Raw genomic sequence first — 22,046 nt, 5'->3', positions numbered from 1 at the left:
TAGTTATTCAGTTAAACAGAAAACAGACGATACTTTTGAAAAGCTTTAACAATGAAGAATCCATGTAAAATGTATTCTAAAAAATTGATTTTTGTTTCATAGTATTAAAAATATTTTCTGGTAGCTAAAAAATTATATCTGATATAAAATCAATTTCAAAGACTAAAAAAAATTTAGAATTGTTTAGGGTCAGATATACATATGTATATGTACATATATATGATTTTTATATATTTATGATATATATGTATATATACATATATTTAATAAAGCAACTCTTTTATTCAAAGATCATTAATATGTGTTTTAAAATCTCTGAATACTCTGGAAAATTTTCAAAAACCATTTAAAGTAACTTGAAAGCTTTTGTTTAATATTTGATAATTTATTGAGGGAATGTTCTGTCTCTAATTTTCTAAGAACCAAACGGGGAAAAAAAGACCGGAAAATCTCTCCAATATGGGCCACTAATTATCATGTAAATTTCACAGTAGGATAGTTACACCAAAAAAGAGGATTGGTTATGATGAGTCTCTCCAACTCATTTTATTGATTTAGAGTCAGATTTTTATCATTAAGAATGAAGTTCAGCCCCTTTATCTTATTCATGTGGCCTATGAAAACTTTTTTTTTTTTTTTTTTTTTTTATTGAGACAGTCTCGCTCTCTCGCTCCATCGCCCAGGCTGGAGTGCAGTGGCGCGATCTGGGCTCACTTGCAAGCTCCGCCTCCCAGGTTCACGCCATTCTCCTGCCTCAGCCTCCTGAGTAGCTGGGACTACAGGCACCCGCCACCACGCCCGGCTAATTTTTTTTTTTTGTATTTTTTAGTAGAGACGGGGTTTCACCGTGTTAGCCAGGATGGTCTCGATCTCCTGACCTCGTGATCCACCCGCCTCAGCCTCCCAAAGTGCTGGGATTACAGGCGTGAGCCACTGCGCCCGACCCTACGAAAACTTTTAATGTGTATTTGATCTTTAGGGAAAAAAAAATGTAGGAAGAAAGTAGAATCTTTGCTAGTTACTAAATTTTTAATGACTAAGCCACTTCTTTATGCAATGTAGATAAATTCAACACTATTGTTAGGAACAATTTTGTGATGGGGTATACCTACCTTAACAGACAAAGTGTTTGCCACTATCCCATCTACGATGCCTTCAGTAAATGGATCAAAATGCTTGTCAGGCCTCCTCATGAACTCTGGCTTCAATCTGTAGCCACTCTTCCCGTTGTATTCATACATCCCCATATTTATTTGCATAGCCAGGTCTGAGTATCAAAAACACAAGCCTTATTGTGAGTTTATTTATGTTTGGGGTAAGAAAGTAAGATTGTAAAGTTGATTACAGTCTACTTTTGTGACTGTACTCCTTTAGAAGAGAGTCATTGTAGAAATGTAGGAAACACAGATAAGAAAAAAAATTACCTCTAATCCCCAAATCCAGAAATAATCACTGCCAACAGGTGGGTGTGCAGTCTGCTTTTCCACTTCAAATGTATTTTTGACATACAGTATGTCGATTTCATTTAATATGTATCTGCCTTAATTATAACAGCTGTCTCAAATTCCTTTGATTAAATATATTAGAATAATATATTTGTATATTATAATATATATTAAATGTTAATATAATATAATATAATATACATATAATATATAATTATATATAAATATAGTATATATAAAATATCTAATATCTAATATATCTAATATCTAATATATTATATATAATATGTATAAAATATATATTATTTATATTATACATTAGATATATTATTCTAGTATATCCAATATCTAATATATTAAATATATTATTCTAGTATATCTAATATCTATTAAATATATTATTCTAATATATCTAATATCTAATATATTAAATATATTATTCTAATATATCTAATATCTATTAAATATATTATTCTAATATATCTAATATATTAAATATATTATTCTAATATATCTAATTTCTAATATATCTAATATCTAATATCTTAAATATATTATTCTAATATATCTAATATCTTAAATATATTATTCTAATATATCTAATATCTTAAATATATTATTCTAATATATCTAATATCTTAAATATATTATTCTAATATATCTAATATCTTAAATATATTATTCTAATATATCTAATATCTAATATCTTAAATATATTATTCTAATATATCTAATATCTAATATATTAAATATATTATTCTAATATATCTAATATCTAATATATTAAATATATTGTTCTAATATATCTAATATCTTATATATTAAATATATTATTCTAATATATAAAGCATATATTAGAGTATAATGTATCTAACCAGTCCCCTTTTGGGCACATTTATGTTTTTTCTAATTTTTCACCCTTATAATGTTTTGATAAACATCACTGTGGTGAAATCTTTGAAGCCATCATCAGTGATTTTCTTATAAGAGGAATTCCTGGGACAAATGATGTCCACATTGGAAAAGCTTTCTTTGATGCCTTGCTAAAATGCCCTTCAGAAAGCTTAAACCAGCTTATACTACTAAGCCATGTTTTTGAGAATGGACTTCTCCACGCCTCATTAAAAGAGGATTCTATCATTCCTTTTCTTGCTTTTTCATTTGTACAAAAAATTTCTTTTTTAAAATTTGCACTTCTGTGATTATTTACAACGAACATCTAATTCTACATAGACTCTTTTCCAGTGGACAAAGGTTACTGGTCAAAATTTTCCTCAGACTCAGTCAGTGCATCAGATAAATGTTCACACATATTGCAACTGATAGGGTGAAAAAATACATATTAAAGTTGTAAAGAATCTGGGAAGTTGTCAACAGTTCCAGATTATCTGTGTCACGACTCATCTCTATGTGGATAATAAAGAGGTGATGATAGAATTATTCTAAAGTTTCATGTAACAAATCATTTTTAGAGCAGAAAAAGTAAGTGAAATTTTCTCTTATTAAACTATTATTTTATAAACATAACTATGACGTCAAAATTGGAGGAAATTTCAAAAAAATAATGAATTTATGACACTTGGAAAGATTAGCTTCAAAAGCCTAGAAATTACATTAGCAAAAATAATACACAACAAATAAGTAGAGCCTATCTTGGGAACAAAAGGATAACTATATATTAAGAAATGAGATCTTTTAAGATAACTTATCACATTTATGTCTGAAAGATGAACATATGATCATCCCAATGGATGTCCAAGAGACATTTAATAACATTCAATACCAACTTCTAAAACATTAGACAAATAGGACCCGTGTCCTTTAGTATGTTAAAGAATATCTGACTCAAAGTCACAGCCAATATCTGACTTGATGACATCACAACAGTGAAACTTATATTAGGATCAGGATGAAGAGAAAGATGCCCACTCTTCACTTAGATAGAAGACATTAAGACCTGGTGTTTGATAGATAAGGCGGTGACTATAGTTGACATTAATAGTTTGTACATTTAAAAATAGCTAGAAGAGAGCAATTCAATTGTTTCTAATGTAAAGATAAATATTTCAGGTGACGGATATCCCAATTACTCTGTTTGATTATATAAATGTATCAAATTATCATACGTCCTGCAAACGTTTGTACAGCTATTATGTATCAATAAAAATAAGTTGATTTTAAAAAGCCATAAATATCTAGCAAATTACCCTTAATCGTGGCTTAGAGCTTGATGGATACTTAATAAAAGGCCTAATGTTGAACTTCCTACTGAATAAAAAAGAAAGATGCCCACTTGGAACCCTCATTTAATACCTGAGAACAGTGAGGCCAAAGCAATAAATAAGGCAGGTGGAGAAATGAGATATGATTAAATTACTGTCTTTGTGTGTCTAAAAATTCCAACGGAATGTACTGCAAAAAATAGGCCATTATAAGAGTTTTAGGAAGATGATCATTTGTAAAATACAATCGTTTATAAAATAAATAAATATATAAATATAAATATCCAGAAACAATCTGTTAAAAATATAATATAAATAAAAAGAAAGATTCAATCTAAGAAAACTAGACCTCTAATGAAGACAAGTGATTTTGCTGAGGACTTAATACAAAAAATTTTAAAGTAAAGAGAAAAGCATTTTTCCCGTGACAGAAAAACTAAAAATTAAAAAGGTGTCAGTTTTTGTCAGATAAATTTATAAATTTAGTATGATAAAAAACAGTTTTCTTTTTTTTGGTGGTCAAGGGAAACATAATACAATTAAATTAAGTTTATTTGAAATAAGAATTCTGCTGGCAATGGCAAAAAAGGAACTGAAAATTAATAGTAGTAAAGGAGAATCACCACTTCCAGGTGTTAATCCATATTATAAAATACAGTAAAAACAGTGAGTTAATGCATCCAGGAAGGCAGACAAATTTATTAATGGAAAAGATATAAAGTGAAAAAATGGGTCTGAATTAACAACAACAATGAAAAAGGCTGTATCTATTAACGTGTAATTCCAGTTCAGTGGGATGATTGTTTAGGATGAAAAAAAGGATTGATCTCACTGAGACTATGGAGCAAAATTGAATTTTGATGGATGAAAAGGTTAAATAAAAAAGAAACCATGAGAAAAATGGGAGCATAAGGCTCTCGTCCTGGGGTGAGGAGGCTGTAACCATACAAGTAAACCAAGAACTTTAATTAAACATTAATCAGCCTGACCTGATCCGCTGAATTTGTCTCTGTTTCACAAAAGACAATATACCCTTTAAATAAAAAGTGCTGTTATAAATCAACAAGAAAATTGACGATAGTCCTGAATATGTAATTCATAAAAGCAGAAATACAAAAACCAAGAAACATAGTTTAAAAAGTTCAACCTCAATAATGATTCAAGAAATGAATTTAAAATAACAGTGAAATAACACATTTTTGTCTGGTTTAATTATTATTATTATTTGATGATAATACTTAACCAAGATCGCAAATGAGAGGCCACGTCATATTGAGCAATGCTGATAGCGGAGTAATGTAGCGCAACATTTTTTACAGACAACTTGGCAATATTCATAAAGGTACTTCAAATGTTCACATCTTTTAACATTAGTAATTCTGGTTTTAAAATATTTTCCAAAAGAAATTTAGGGAATAGAAATAAGTTTTTAGTGAATTGTGAAATATGCTTAGTATGCAGCTATTGAAATTCATCTCTCTCTATGGCACTTAAGTGAGTGTCTGTTTATATACGTATATATGAATATATATGTATTTATTTTAAACGAGTAGTTACATAAAAAAGCATTTGTATGTAGACAAAAAAGACATAGATTACAAAGCTAGAAGTCAACACTGTGAAATCTCTGAGTTGGTAGCATTCCTGGCAGTTTGTTACTGAATACTTACCGAATTTTCCATTATTTTCAAAATAAATATGTATTATTTTAAAAAGTATAAAAATTTTTGTTTGAAAAATAATGCAAAACCTGTAGAAATAAAGATCCATTTACAGAATAATTGAAGAAAATGTCTCAATTTTCAAAATTCACTTTTTTTATGCATTGATATTCCCTTCATTGAAATTTGCTTTTATTTATTTTTTCAATGAAGTCTGGCAATTTTCTCTCCCCCAATTACGTAAGAATGGTTTTTGGACACTTGGCAATATGAGTTTATAGCAGAATGGGAATAAGCATGTACTTACCCATTGTCTGGAAATTAAGTGCCACCATCTGACAACCTGCATTCCAGAAGAGCTGAGGCATATAGTTGGATGAATCCACACGTGTTCCTTTTGGATATATCCTGCTAAGCTGCATTTTGTTATATCTGGACCATCATGTTAAGTAGTGAATACAATTATAAAAATATTTAGTCAATAATAGTAACTAAGAAGCTACCTTCCATGTTTCTCCATTTGGAAAATGAAGTAAATATTGATGATCTCATTGGGCTACTTTGGGATATTTAGTGTTAATTTTATGAAAGAAATTAAATAGCCTGTTTCATTTTATTTTAGTTCATGCATAATAGCAAAAATTTTTGTTGTCAGTAATATCAAATACGCAAAAAGCTTTCTAAACAAACAGAATAAGTATGCTCTTATCACATAGGCATAGCATCACCTTTGCAGAGCCCCGTGGGTAAAAGTCAATGGGGTAGCAAAAAGTGGCTGAGCCAAAAAGTCAATGTGATTTTGTGGAGAGTATTAAGGACGGACTTAATGACTAAGGACACACAAGGAGGCTGGAATGTGTTAAATCATTTGAAAGAATGATATTGTGTTTGGCAGAAGTAGATAATATGCACTGTATAGCTATTTTTGAAATGCTGTCTGCTCATTTTATTAATTTTCTCTGGGAATGCTATTTGCCAAGATTGTGGTACTCTTTATAATTGATAACAAGGTCAATGTAGCATTTCTGATCTTGCTTAACATTTTGGTTCCTATTATCGTCAGTTTTCTATCCTAAGAATCTTGTAGTTGTTGGACCATGCTATGTCTTTAAAACATGACTGACTAGTTCCTATCACCAAGTTAGGTGAAGGTTGGTTAGGGTTCTGAGCTAGGCAAAATGAAATTGAACCTCAACTCTCAAACTTGCTAGCTGAATAACCTTGGACAAGTTATTTTGTCTTTCTGTGCCTCAGTCTCCTCATCTATAAAACAGATTTAACAATTTCTACTTCATAGGACTATTGTGAGGATTAAATGAGATAAGACAAGATCTATCACACGGTCAATAATGAATACTAACGATGATAATTTTCTAGCAGGACTTTATTTATGGAGTCAACATTTGTTTCTTCTTCCATTGATAAATTTTAAAGGTTAACTTTATTCTAGGACTTATTACATGAAATTGAGCACTTCTTTGTGATATTTAGTGTTAATTTTATGAAAGAAATTTAATAACCTGTTTCACTTTATTTTAGTTAATGGATGATAGCAAAAATTTTTGTTGTCGGTAATATCAATAAATCCATTCTTAGTAATGTATATTTATATTTACAATGTCATCATCATCATCCCTACTATTTGGACATATAGTACATATAAGTATGTGAGATGCCAAGTCAGGTGTATATTTCTTTACATATATCCTATATATGTGTAAAGTATGCACACTCATGTTACATATGTTGTACCTAATCCAAAGAGCAAACCATAAAGCTAGTATCATTATTTCTGCTTTGTAGACAAGGAAAGTCAGGATTAAGCAAATTGCCTAAAGACACAGAGCTTGGTGGTGTGAAGGCAACCTTGAAATCTAGGCTTCCTTTATTCCAAGACCAGTTTTTTGTTCTATAGGCCAGACTACCCCGCCCAGCATTGTATATGATACCTGAAACTATCCGCCCCAGGCTATATACTTAAGCCATTTTATGCATCTTTCTCCTTATTAAAAAACCAAATGAACAAATAGCACCAGACTTCAGCTGTGTTCATTCTGCAGTCATTCGTCAAATCAAGGATACTCTACAAATTCCACCGGAGACTTGGTGAGTTGTTCAAGTCCTTTGGTTTCCACGAAGGAAGACATTTCAAAACTTTTATTTCTTTCTGAGTTAAGCAACAACAAAACAAAAAAAGGGAAGGTGAGAAATACAATTCATTGTTATAAATTATAACATTATAAAAGAAATGGGTAAATGTTCAGTGAAGTTGAGGGCAAATAATCCTCAATGTAACTTTAATATTTAATTTTTTTTTTCTAGTGCACTGTTTACCTGTAACAAAAGTTGAGTCTTGTTAGTTGTCTTTTCTAATGTTTGCTACTTGGGTCAGAGCTACTTACGCTTTTGTAATTTAGGGACATGAATGAATTTTAGATGAGTATAGTGTGGCAATAAAAAAATTAGTCAAAAGAGCAGGGACCCCCATGGGAATCTTTTGTTCTAAATTCACCCAGATTTTTTTCTTAGGGCCAATATGGGATTTAACAAGAGACCATGGGAATGTTTGTGCTAGGTGCTGACTATCTCTTTCATACCCACATTGTCACCTTATCAGTTTGTATATACTTTTTTGGTTCAAATAATTAATATGACAGAATTATGGTCTTTCGAAACAGAAAGATCCTTGGAAATTTTCCAGTCTCATGGCTTCATTTTCATATTAGATACATGATATGGTTTGGGTGTGTCCCCACCCAAAATCTCATCTTGAATTGTAATACCCACAGTGTCAAGGGGGGGTTACCAAGTGGGGGTAATTGAATTACGGGCGTGGTTCCCCCGTGTTGTTCTCATGATAATGCATCAGTCTCATGAGAGCTGATGGTTTTATAAGCATCTAGCATTTCCCTTGCCTGTACTCATTCTCTCTCCTGCTGCCCTGTGAAGAGTTGCCTTCCACCATGATTGTTAAGTTTCCTGAGGTCTCCCCAGCAATGCAGAACTGTGAGTCAAGTAAACCTCTTTTCTTTACAGATTACCGGGTCTCGGATATTTCTTCATAGCAGCAGGAGAACGGACTAATAAAGTATAAAATAAAATAGAGGCCAGAGAGGAGGATGTGCTAAACACAAAAGAAACATTTTGAAAGTGAAATTCCAGCCTCCAATTAGAGTGAGAGAAACAAAACAAAGTTATCTTAGTTTAGAAAGACTGAGAGTCACTTTCTCTACCCTCATCCCCACTAAAAACCATTATGAGCAGTATTTTAGATAAGTACCGCACAGGGTGGTTATATAGCTCTGAATTTTTTAAACTGAGTTATCTTTGAGATATTTTCCCTCTTTGACCTCTCTTTCAAAATTAAAACCTCGTTCTTCTTAATGATTTCTAGGCTTCTTTATCCATCTTCTCACCTTCTCCAATCCACTCTAAGGCAAACCTTGGCTTCTCTTATTTTGGTCCATCATAAATCTACCTTTATATGACTTATTAAATTAAGCATAACTATTAATTAAAATTCAGTCAACATTAATAGGTACTTGGTAAAATATGTTTAATATTCTTTTTTAAAGGTTATAAAATGATACAAAACACAAGGAGAAAAGTGCTTGTTTGTGTGTCTAGCTGGCGCTGTTGTTTCCAGGTTCTAAAGAATCTAAATATATTGGCTCTTTCTCACACTTGGCTACTTGTCTTGGAACTTTTAACTAATGAGTTAGAGAAACTCATTGCAGCCAATGAAATTACAGTGATGTTTCAAAGAAAACAACTTGTAAGAAACATCAGAAATTAGGACATCAAATTAAATGTTGAGAAATCATTATATTTTATATATAATTTGTATATACTTTTCAACTCTTGGAAGTTGAATTCTTTGTTGTAGAGATCTAGATTGCATATACCACTAAGTGAAGACTTTTTGTAAAATTATACAAATATAAACAAGTGTGTTTGGTAGAGGCTTGGATTTTGATATAGCTGCAAAGCCATCCTTGATTAGAAGCTAGTACATTTAGGCAACATTTCTGTTTTTAAGGGCACACCCTTATAAGCGGCTAGTTAAGTTTCAAGGATTCCCTTAATCTGATAGCATCTTACACTTCCGGCAAATACAAGGGGCATTTTCATAAAAGAACCCTTTTGTCTGGGTAAAGATGATATTTTTCTTTGCACAAGTATGGAGGTATAGTTGAATAAAGGGAAAACACAAAGTGATGTGAAGTTAATGCATTTTCTTCTAAATATATAAATGTGCTGGACAAATGGAATATAGATAAATTGGTTCTATTTCTAATTATCAGAGTTCATCAAGTCTCTGCCTGCTTCCCTTCTGGGAAATAGGTAGATAGTTTATTTCAACATTATCACTTATGTAATAGATGGATCTCACTGTGTGTTGCGAACAAAAAGCAAAGTACAATTCCCAATTAGTTGTACTCTGGTCATGTGTCTTTCAGATAGCCATGTATGGCCTGCAGCTCTATTAAATATTTTTGGAGAACACCATAGAATACTTTCTCATATGGTTATTTTCATATATTACAATACATGTATATTTATTATATGTGTAAAGGTAACAAGACAGTCATAATGTACATATATTTAAGACTTCAAAAGCATACATCGCTCTATTAAGGGTAACATTTTTGGTCCCATTACTCCGTATTTAAAATACAATCATTATATGCTACAAGAGGGGTTTTTCTCCAGGGAAAACTTACTTTTTGAAATTTCAAATGACTCAAACTTGACTGGCTGAATGTAGTTCACCAGGTTAGACATTTCTTCTGTGGCCATAGCCTCACTTCCAGCGGTCCCCTGGAAGTAGGAATAAAAAAGAAAACATTTCCAGAGTCAGCATTATGTTATCAGTTGTTTTCCCAGGAAAATGACAACATGACTCAAGCATGCAGAAAATCATCCCTCCCTTTCTGAAAATTACAAAATGAAAATACATACAGGAGAAAAGCAACAGCAACACCTCATTTTATAAAAGGGAGGGAGGAAGGGAGGTGGGAGGTTGAATGGTGGCTGGCAGCATGGCCCCAGCATAATCACTCCCTACCCCTTGCTCCCTCCTTTCCATTTAGAAATGCCTGATCTTAGCCCCTCTACAGGCCTCAGACTCAGATCCTGCATTTTACTAAGGTCATTGGAATGCCCATGAAAGTTTGAGAAGCACTGAGCTATAGCTCATCTTCCATTGCAGGGTGTCCGTAGGTGTTGTCTAAGGTTAGTATTTTTTTTTAACATTTATTTTAAATTCAGGGGTACATGTGCAGGTTTTTTTTATGTAAGGAAACTCATGTCACCGTGGTTTGTTGTGCAGATTATTTTGTCACCCAGGTATTAAGCCTGGCGTCCATTAGTTATTTTTCCTGATGCTTTCCTTCCTCTCACTTCAACCCTCAGGTAGGCCCCATGTCTATGGTTCCCTCTATGTGTCTATGTGTTCTCATCGGATTCGTAAATTAAGAATTCACTGTACAATAAGAAAATTATTAGGTAGGTGACCACCAAATGAACTGAAAATTGTTAATAATAATAAAAAGGTTGCTTTGTGGAAATGGGCAGGGGTGGGTAAACAACTCCTGGTTTTCTTCATCAACATTCCTCCCTCCTTCCCTTTTTGGTTCCTGATGTGTCTTAGACAAGCAGGATAGTAGAGTGCAGGGATTAATGGCTCGGGTTCTAGAGCCAGCCTGCCTGATTTCGAATCCCAAGTCCACTAGTTAGAAACCAGGCAACCTTGGGCAACTTACTTAACTGCTCTGTGCCTCAGTTGACTCATTTGTAAAATTAGGATAAAATCAGTTCCTACAGCATATAGGGGTTTTTGATTAAAAAATAATTTATGTGAAGGAGCTTAGAACAGTGCCTGGCAAGTGGTACTACAATCTCATGTTGCTTTTGCTATTATTAGCTATGACATATTACTTGGATAGAGTTTTTAATGAAAAAGAAAACCAATAATGCAGTGTTGGCACAAGATGGGCCTCTGTAGAGTGATCTAATATTGTCTCACATTTTTAGAAGACAGAATGCATGGAGATGAGTTTCTTTTAAAAATTCTGGTAGTAATATTTAGGTCAAACGTTAACTGGGAAACATTCATTTGCAAATGGACTATCCAATTAGTAAGAGAGTTTAAAAATTATTTAGAATTACTGATCAGAAATTATACACAATTGAAATCATTCTCAGGAACATATACTTTGCCAGACATGGTAAGCTGTTTTCCTTCTGGAAATCAAAAATTGAAATTTAGTCGGGGAACATAATTAAGCAAAACTTTACACATTAAAAAATAATTCTAAGTGGAAGGACATCAAGTAAGAGCAGCTTATTGTTTGTTTCATATTTACTACATTGTAGAGCTACAAGTGTTGAGACAGAACATATCTAACAAATTTGAAAGCAGATTCAATATAAGCTTAAAAATATGTATTTTTAAAGAGAGACAGTGTCTTGCTCTGTTTTCTAAGCTGGAGCACAGTGGTGTGATCATAGCTCACTGCAGCCTCAAATTTTTGGACTCAAGCCATCCTCCTGCCTCAGCCTCCCTAGTAGCTGGAACTACAGGTGTACACCACTGCACCTGGATGTGTTTTATCTTTCATTTTAACTTGTATTTTAAAGGTATGAGGTCTCTCTCTGTTGCCCAGATTGTTTCAGTATAAACTTTTGCTAAGACAAAATTCTAAAATTCCAGTGGATCTGCTTCTGATTCTCTTCTAGGTTCTGTGCAATTAATATTTTTGAGCTAATCAAGTTACTCGGGATGCCTAAGTTTATATAAATAGGTAGCTCTAGTGTTCCAAAATTAAAACAATGCAATGAATGTCACAGTTCTGATCATTTTTCTAAACCCGATATCTTCTCTGGACTTTGGAACATTTCATAAGCCATTTAATTGCCTCAAAAATTGAAGCTGGCAATTGGAAGGCACAAATCTACTTTTTGCCACTAGATGGCAGAAAGTGACCATGAGATAGACCCAGGAGAGTACAGGTTGGTGGAATGCCTTTGGGACCAGAAGCCCTAAGTACCCACCTCATCCATTGAAGATTTTTTACAGTCATCATCATCATCGTCGTCGTCACTTTCCGTATCAGCTTCTCCTGTCAAATTTTAATAACAGATCATGATGTCACCATTTCAACATTTAGCTTTAAAGCACTTGTAACACATATTTTACCTAAAATCAATTACAGATTTCCTTGGAAGTTGAGCTTTCTGTTTGTTTTAAAATTATTTTTTTCAGGGATTTAAACTTCATTCATTATAGAAAATTATACTGACATTTTGAATATAGATTTTTTCCTAAACTGGATTTGTTAATAAATAGCACTTAAAATTTCAAAATTCTATTAAAAAATGCTTAATATTTTTTCTCTATATGTTTTTAACACATGGCATTGAAAACAGTTTGCTGGCATTTAATACAGTTTGCTTTCTATGGTACATGTATTCTATTTTGATATACAAACACTCTCTCAGAGTCTCTATGACCCCAAAACCAGATAAACTATCCCTCCTTCATCTTTCCCTCCTTTCCCAAGCCCCGACTCTTCCATGCAATGCGTGGCCAGCACATAGCTCAGTGATCTTGTATTGACATTTTTCCCAAGGCCAGAGAGGACCTTGCAGAAGTTAAAGAAGTTAGGAGCTGGGGCAGGAACTCTGGGGCTTTGGCAGCAAAGCTACTACACAAAAATCGGGAAGGGCCAACTTTATCCTATGATTTGTCTGCAAGCTTATTTGATGGATGTATTGTCATCACAACGAAGCGCATATCGTAGAAAATGCTGATATTATTTTTAAGAGGGCAGGATAACACAGGTGAGTCCTTAAATATCAGCATGATTGGAAATCTAACTCCATCAGAAATAATTCAGCTTCATATTTAGCCAATATACAGTCATTTAAATGAATTGTTTTTTCCCTGAAGAATTAATGGACATTTCTGCTAGGTTAAATATTCATATCAGTATGAAGCATTACATTCTTCCATAGCTATGGGCTTCAGTCAGACCCAGAAATATCCATTCTATAAAAAAGATCTTCAAGTAAAAATTCAACGAGGTTGTTCTAAATTGTTCGAAAGTTCTAAATTGATTTAACTGCTATCTTTCAGGGTTCACACACTGCAATAGCATGATGAGCCCAATAGATGGCAATAATGGTTCAACAATGAAGTAACTTGCACCCCTGCCCACTGCCAGCCTTCTGAAAGTTAGCTGCCCTACTCGATTTATATAAATGGAGACAGTACCACTGCACTGCCCTCTGAGAAGCTTATAAATGTTTTCATTTGGCTGACACAGTTCAATTACTGAATGACAGCAGTGAAAAAATTATTGCTTAAAAATCTCCAGGGGAAAGAAGATTTCTGGGACCAACAAGGGTTATTATGTATTGGATTGTTTATTAAGGAAAGCCACATACAACCACTTTATAATGCTGATATTGTGTTAGTTAATAAGGTGAATCGATTATATTTTGGATAGAAAACGTATCTTACTACTGTATTAGAGACACATTCTTTTAGGGTATTGCCACTTAAGCATTTTTATAATGAAATTTTTGTCCCAAGTTCTTATTACCTTTTTTAAAAAAAAAAAATCAGAGAGGGGATTCTTTTAATTAAGTAATTAAAAAAATTGTTTGGCACAGCTTTCTACAAAATACTTCATAGGACCCAACAATTCGCAGTCATTTCAAATAGCCAATCAGGTCATTCTTTAGTTTCTGTGGGAAAGAAAGAATTTGTCTTTCTTTACTGTAAAAAGCAGAAACCTGATTTTTCTCTTGTAAATCTTTGGAGGGATGTTGGGGGAATCTTGTTGAACTATAAAAAATATCTTATGTTACCCTAGTTCCTTAGGACAAGTCTACTAGCAAATGGCTGAATCCTGCAAGAGGCATCTGGCCAGCCGGGGCCATGATAAGTAAACTAGCTTTGAAATACAATACCTGTCACATTTTTCAAGTTACTTGAGTTCCCAATACTGTGAACATCTACAAACCAAATGGTAAATTAGCGGTGCTCTTTATTCAGGGGCCTACCTACATATTAAAATGTCCAAAAGTTTCCATTGATTGCATAATAGAAGACAGGGCTAGCTTAGGAAATCTACTGAATAACTAACAGATTGTTGCCCTTTCTCTGTATTAAGCAATAATGTTCACTGCCTGTAAAAATCGTCATTTGTGTTATGCATCCTGTTAATAAGAGGAAGAGAACTGGTAGTGGGAAAGGCAGATGGTAGAAAACACAAGCACCCACATGCAAAGGATGACAAGGTTTGCTTGCTATCATTCAAGGGATAGAGTTGTGTTAGGAAATAGGTGTGAATGATAGGCCTGTTAATGACACTCACTTCCAAACTTCAAAGAGAACATTTTTACTGAGTACAAAAATTATTTTTGAAAAAATGTTGAAAGGCATGCACAATAATGATGAAAGTATACATTCAAAAGCTACAGGACAAAACCCTTTCAAATAATTATATAATGTCTGTTGATAAAGATTTTAATCGAAACAATAAAAAAACAGGCAATTGAGACAGAAAAATAGAAGAAAATATAAATCAGAGTCTCAGGCTACTGTTTTTTTTAACCATGATTGTCCTAGAGTTTATATTTTAATTATTTTAAAATCTTATAACCGATGTATAACAGGCATACAGAAAAGTACACATGTCGTAAGTCCACAGTGCAAAGAATTTTCACCAAATAAACGTGTCTGAGTAAATGATATCCAGATCAAGAAACAAAATATAACCAATCTCTAGAAGGCTCTTGGGCTCCCTTCTGGTTGCTTTTCTCCCAAGGGAACCCATTATCCTGACCTCTAATAAATAGCATAAATTAGTTTTGCCTGTTTTTGTATGTTATATAGATTAAATCATACAGTATGTAGTTTTCGTGTACCTGACTTCCTTTGCTCAACATTATGTTTATTTATAGTGATTCATCCATAGTTTTCATTTAGTTATAGATCATTCTCATTGCTGCATATTCTTCTTTTGTGTGAATATACCATAATTCATTTATCTGTTGATGGGTATTTGGTTTCCAGTGTTTGGCTATTCTGAATACCGCTGCTTTAAGCAATTCTTGTACATGTCTCTTGGTAAACCTAAATACACATCTTTAGCAAGCATATACCTAGGAATGGAACTCCCGAGGTACAGGGAGTGCATATATTCAGCTTTTGTAGACACTGCTAAGTGGTTTTCCAATTGATTGTTCCTATGTTTAACTTATAACTGAAAAACTTCCTAGAGTCAAGCTTAAAAGTTTCTTCCACTTAATCACCCTGCAATCAGGAGATGTCTGTAATGCGATTTTCAGATTGCCAAGCTTCTGACTGAACTTGGAAGATAAATTAGACTAAATGACAAATAATCCAAAGAAATGAGAGCCACTGAATTCTTTTCTCATCAACCACAGAAATGTATTTCAACCTTAATTTAAAAGGAAAAGAAATGATATTAGGCATCCTCTAGGAGCTTCAAAAGATAATGTAAGTAATTTTGCCATGTCACAGATTTTAAAAATTTCTTTAAAACATGAAAAAATTGAAATGCCTAGAACTCTTCAGCATATCATCAATGACAATGCATCAAGTGCTCAGTTCTATAGTTAATATTTCCCATTATGAAGCTTAAAGTCATATGGTCACTCTGAAGACTATTTGGCTTACATGGTAGCCAGAATAATGACCTCCCAGAGATGTCTCTGCTCCATCAGTATGTTAGCTTGCGTGATAAAAGGGACATTGCAGGTGAGATGGAGTTAAAGACCTTGACATGGGAGCAATTATCCTGGATTATCTGGATGGATCCAATGTAATGACTTGAGTTCTTGCCAGCAGAGGACATTTCCTGCCTGTGGTCAGAGGGAGATGTGACCACAAAAGAAAGGTTAGTGAAATGCAGCCTTGCTGGCTTTGAAGCTGGAAGGAGCCCCAAGCCAACGAATGTGGGTGGCCTCTAGAAGCTGGAAAAAGCAAGGAAACAGCTTCTCCCTTAGAGCCTCCAGGAAGGAACACAGCCCCGCTGACACCTGGAGTGTAGCCCAGTGAAACTCAGGGGGCTTCCTGACTTACAGAACTAGAGGATAATACATATGTGCTGGTTTAAGCCACTAAGTTTGTAGCAGCAAGAGAAAACCAGTAGTTTAAAACTGTGCAGAAATAGGAATGTTCAAAGTCCTTCTAAGCTAATTTCAGAGCAGCAAATTCTTTTTTTTTTTTTTTTTGAGACGGAGTCTTACTCTGTCACCAGGCTGGAGTGCAGTGGCTGGATCTTGTCTTACTGCAACATCTGCCTCCTAGGTTCAAGCGATTCTCCTGCCTCAGCCTCCCGAGTAGCTAGGACTACAGGTACGTGCCACTATGCCCAGATAATTTTTGTATTTTTGCAAGAGACAGGGTTTCACCATGTTGGCCACCTAAGAAATGGGGTTTCACCATGTTGGCCACCAAAGAGACGGGGTTTCACCATGTTGGCCAGGATGGTCTTGAACTCCTGACCTCGTGATCCGCCTGTCTTAGCCTCCAAAAGTAGTGGTACTACAGGCATGAGCCACTGCGCACAGCCCAGAGCAGCAATTCTTAAACCAACACAAAACATGACGGGGAGAGCCCACCAGCCCCTCACCGGCTCCTGGGGATGAGGGCTCGAACACGCTGGAGGAGTCACTGTAGGTGTTGGAGGCTTGTTCTGAGAGCTTCTTTTTGCCACTTCCTTCTGATGACTTATGTGATTTCTTCTTATTTTTCACCAAAATTTTATACATTAAATCCATAGGGCTTGGAAGAGGAACTCCAGATTCCAGCTAATAGAAATGAAAGGCATATTCTTTAAAAATACTGCTCCCTCTTTCGGATCCCCTCCCCAGACCCCCAGCTCAGCTGTGGATACCAAATGTCTAGACTGTTCTTCCCTACCTTCAACACTGCTCATGAAACTCTTAGTGTATCCTACATGGGGGCTAATTTTTTTTTATATCGAAGATATATTTTCATTACTATACTTTTTTTTGCAACATATTCTACATGAACAAGACCATAGAAATGTACTGGTAGATTTGATGTACTAAATCTGAACATTTATTAATTTTCCAATGGACCATAGAAACCCAATCATCTTGATTTAGGACCAATAAGAAGGCCCCGGCCTGAATTTCCGAAGGAGGGAAGCCAGGCATCTGCCAGGAGGAGTTGGTAAAGACAGGCAAAAGCTTCCAGGTGAGCCCATGAAATCATTTTTTCAGATGCCCCTTAAAATTGGCAAAATCCCCATCCTGGTACTAGGTAGTTTAGCTGCACATGTCCCTGGCATCAACAGAAGTGGATGAGGTGGCTTCAGATTTCCTCCCAGCCCTAAGATTCAAGCTACCATATTTGCAAACCTTATTTTGACTGTTTCAAGTTTGTACATCTAATGGGAATATCAATTTCCCATGAGGGGGTCATTAGATATTATATCAGAGAGCATGTGTGCAAGTCACAAGATAGATTACTTTAAGAAAATCTATAGAATGCCTAAGTTAGTCCTCTATTCTTGGCTTGCAATGAGTGTAGGGACTGGCATAAACTCACTTAGAAATGCATGGAGGTTGGGCAAAAGGGTACAGGAAGGAAAATGCTACTTTATTATATTTCTGCTGCTTTCCTTCCCAAAGCAGAGATATCATCATGGCAATGGGTGACCTCAGTTGTGCCACACCAAAAGGTGCATGCAAGGAAATAGAGAACAGCCAGAAGGGACAGGCCAAGAAGACATTGTGCCACCTGCAGTGTCCTGTTTTGCCAATCCATTCATCTCAAAGGAGTGTGACGAGGTTCCCTGGGAGTGAGCAGAGGCCTGTCCTCTTGGACTGTCTCTATGGGCTGATTGTAATTGTTGGGAAATCTGCACTCTTAATTGAGTTTCATCAGGCAGCCCGCGCGAGAGAAGAGTGTGGGAAGAGGAAGAGAGCAGAGGCATTCCTCTACCCTTAGTGGGGCCCACTGCTGGTATCCTCCTTGTCAAAGATTTCGTCATCAACTGCATTAATCTTACCAAGAAACATAAATATGAAAAGGAAGTAAGTTTTCCCTCAACCTCATTCATCAATAATGTACACATTCCTTTAAAGACAAACATCAAAACTGCTTACTGGATATTTTTCCAGGGGCTCCATGAGAAGGGCATCCCCAAAGATCAGTCGGCAGTACTCCGCCATCTTGGCTTGCTGCTTTGGGCTAAGGGAGAACAAGAACAGAAGAAGGAAAGCAGGGAGGCTTATCCAAAGAACCTGAACATGATTGCTTTGTGTTATTAACTACAGAAAGAAGTAATTCTCTAATCTCACCCATCAGGATTGGTTTTTATCATCCTAGATCTTTATCTTAACTTATGTGAATTTGAATAACATACACAGGTGGACAGTGAAGGCATTGATGTGTGAGGTGGTTCCCAAGGTAGACCTGCATAGGCACAGGTGGAGGGGACAGCAGGTTATTTGCTGTCACTGGAGCCTTGAAATTCCCAGAGGTAGAGGCTCAGTCTCTTTTGTTTAACTCACTGATTCCAAGTCAATCGCAAGACACTTGGAGAAAGAACCCTTTCAGATTTCCATGTAAATTATCAAGTGAAATTTGTAAACCACTGCTGCAAAGGAGTGTTTATGAGGAGATGAAAGAGGATAGATAAGGAAGGATGTCAGGGAGGGAGCTGAGTAGGGAAAGAGAGACAACAGAGAGAGAAAAAGAGAGCGAGAGAATCTCAAAATGTAGAAAAGGGCAGACAGGCAAACAGTGTGTCCACTTGGGGAGGGGTCCTGGAGGAAAGATAAAAGTAGCAGGCACCTTGGGGAAAGGTGTGTGCAACTCATATGTACATAATAGAAAAGCAAAGGTGGTATTCTGAATATGTTGCCAGTAGGGACCTGGTATAATGGAAAAAGGCTGGCACTGCAGGGTTTGCTGAGCTGAGCGACAGGGTCTGAACCACTCTGGGTCTATAAAACGAGGAGAATAATAACTGTTCTTGGAAAGGGACAGAGGATGCTGAGAAGATGAAATGAAGTAATGGATGCAAACGCCTTTGAAACATTAAAAGAGGAGGGCAAATGTAAGATGACTCCACTGTTACAAGGTGGTGTCCGCCAGCTAGACTAGACAAATCCTAAGCCCAGTAACTTGTAAACACAGCTGATATAGGGGAACATTCATATTTTTTCAATGCTACTGCTTCCCTTGACCTTTCAAAAAGCAATATTTTTTTTCTCATTTTGTGGAATGTTAAATATCATTACAAAGTTATCCAGTTCCTTTGGGTTTTATGGACTTTGATCTACAGTCTGTCGAACTTGATTTCCTATTGTTATCTCTACATGCTGCAATGATAATACATTTTAGCAGGACTGTGACTGTACTAAGAATAAGTAACAGTGATGAAAAGCCTTCTTGATGGAAATTCAAATTGATCATAAAATGTGATTCTTATTTCATTCCCTTTTCCATGAATGTTTAAGCCTGGATCATGGGCTTTTTTTTTTTCCCCCCTGGGGTTAGGGGGGTGGTATTGGGGGTTCAAATCATATTGAAATGTTCCACAGGAAAAGTCACTATTTTGTATTCATTTTTTTCTTTTTAAAAAACCAAGTATGTGCTTTGGGGGGAAAGTGGGTCCTCTGGCATTTGAATATGAAACCCCAAACTCACTGCTTTCTTGGAACTGCAGAGAGAGGCTAAGGAGAGATTCAAAGGATTTGCAAAGTCCTCCACAGCAACCTTGCCCCTTCTCACCAGGCCTCTCTTGGTCTGTATGGGAGCTTACTAAATGGCTTTTGCGGCCATCAGAATACACTGCCACATTCCTCAGCAGTATTAGGGCGAGAAGAAAAACTGCTAATCAGAGAATTGATCCTGAAAAGCATTGGAGGTCGTTGCTGAAGGACAAGTCATTAGAAACTGTGTCTATGAGACCTTTGGGAGCAGGCAGAGAAGTGGCTGATTTGGTAGGGCCAGCCCCGGGCATCCTCGGGTTCAGGTCTTCTTCCTCCAATGATAACTTGCACAGGGGTTCAACCAGGTCAGCCTGAACTGTGGCTGCTGCTGATAAGAAGTACATTTGTGCTGGGACGACATGTTCCAGAGTGCACTAAAGAAATGGCCAAACCCTCCATTTCCCTTTCACAGAAAGACGCTACTCAATATCATGGAGCTTTACTTCTTCAAGTGTGGCCCCTGAACCATCAGCAGAATCACACCAGGAGCTTGTTAGAAATACAGATTCTGAATGAGAGACTCCGGGACAGTGGAGTCCAGGAGTCTGCATCTTAACAAGCCCTCTTGATTCTGGTGTGTGTTTAAGTTTGAAAACCACTGTGATTGATTAAAGTAAGTCAACATGTGCCAAAGTAGATGACATTTTTCCTGAATGTTGGAAATTGGGAGCCCCGAATTATCTTTGATCAAACACCTGGAGTGAAAGCAGGACATTTTACCTGAATGCCCTGCTCTCAGGATTTTCCAGGGAACCATATTCTCTCCATTAGAGGAATTTAAGGGAGATGTCCCAAATATCCCCAAACAGGTGTCCTCTGTCAGGAAGTCCCCAAATCAGGCCCAGATAAAGATTTTACTGGAGCCATGATTATCACTCAAGTCCACTAAGGAATCACCTGAGCTGTTAATGCTGCAGGTGACAGGATCAAGTCCACAGTCCCCTGATTCATGTAGCCATTTTAAGCCATTTTAAGCCATTTTAAGCCAGCCTGCAGATAATTCTGATGCAGGTGGTTAATAAACCATGGTGGTTACAGCTTAGCTCTTCTATTTCATTCACGTTACCTGGGGTCTTATTAAAATGAAGAGTCCAACACAGAGTCCGGGGTGGGGCCCAGGACTCAGCTGCAGCTCTAACTTGCTCTCCAGTGATGCAGATGCTGCTGGTCTGAGGACCACACTTTTAAGAACAAGAATCTATGTCTAATGTAGACTTTTAGAACCTGCCTGAGGGCTGGGTGTGGTGGCTCATGTCTGTAATCCCAGCCCTTTGGGATGCCGAAGCAGGCAGATCACCTGAGGTCAGGAGTTTGAGATCGGCCTGGCCAACATGGTGAAACCCTGTCTCTACTAAAAATGCAAAAGTTTGCCAGTTGTGGTGGTGCGTGCCTGTAATCCCAGCTACTCAGGAGGCAGGAAAATCGCTTGAATCTGGGAGGCAGAGGTTGCCGTGGGCCGAGATTGCACCACTGCACTCCTGCCTGGGTGACAGAGTGAGACCCTCAAACCAAACAAACAAACAAACACAAAAAGAAAACCTGCCTCAGAATCAACTGAGATGGACAGAACAAGAGGTAGGTGTCCAAGCAAAAAGTAAAATGAGCTATTTGGTAATTGGGCTATTCATGTTCTCAATAAACATGCACACCCACCTGATGGAACTAAATCAGAGCAGAGAGCAAATTGAATTGAAAAAGTCAGAGGAAAACAAACCAACTTTAATTGCAGGTCAGAACTGCAGAAATAAAAGGCATTAAAATTGCGATTAGCAAAAAACAAAATCCTGAAGTGTTTAAAGCATCAATATCAGCTACCGTGGAGATGAAGTGAAAGGGAAAAAAAATCACAAATGCATTTTGAACTTCAGGTCATAGCAGACATTTCTGAGCATAATAAAATACTCCCAAGGTGTGAGCATCTGGGGCAG

General features: G+C 36.0%; 1 protein-coding gene across 5 annotated transcripts in view; it reads right to left on the bottom strand.

Moving 5' to 3' along the window:
• Window positions 1-22,046, bottom strand: part of PLCB1 (phospholipase C beta 1) — a 749,553-nt gene that overhangs the window by 151,097 nt on the left and 576,410 nt on the right. For all 5 annotated transcript variants that reach the window (XM_054468236.2, XM_063659059.1, XM_063659060.1 and 2 more), the window contains 7 exons: window positions 18,505-18,589; window positions 17,001-17,178; window positions 12,385-12,452; window positions 10,053-10,149; window positions 7,411-7,495; window positions 5,636-5,760; window positions 1,113-1,267 (listed from right to left, as the gene is read on the bottom strand). In XM_054468236.2, the coding sequence (XP_054324211.1) occupies window positions 1,113-1,267; window positions 5,636-5,760; window positions 7,411-7,495; window positions 10,053-10,149; window positions 12,385-12,452; window positions 17,001-17,178; window positions 18,505-18,589 (793 nt within the window). The remainder of the gene's footprint in view (window positions 1-1,112; window positions 1,268-5,635; window positions 5,761-7,410; window positions 7,496-10,052; window positions 10,150-12,384; window positions 12,453-17,000; window positions 17,179-18,504; window positions 18,590-22,046) is intronic.

The sequence above is a fragment of the Pongo pygmaeus genome, chromosome 21 (genome assembly GCF_028885625.2).
Source record: "Pongo pygmaeus isolate AG05252 chromosome 21, NHGRI_mPonPyg2-v2.0_pri, whole genome shotgun sequence".
NCBI classification, from domain to species: domain Eukaryota; kingdom Metazoa; phylum Chordata; class Mammalia; order Primates; family Hominidae; genus Pongo; species Pongo pygmaeus.
This window is presented reverse-complemented; position numbering and strand designations above follow the sequence as displayed.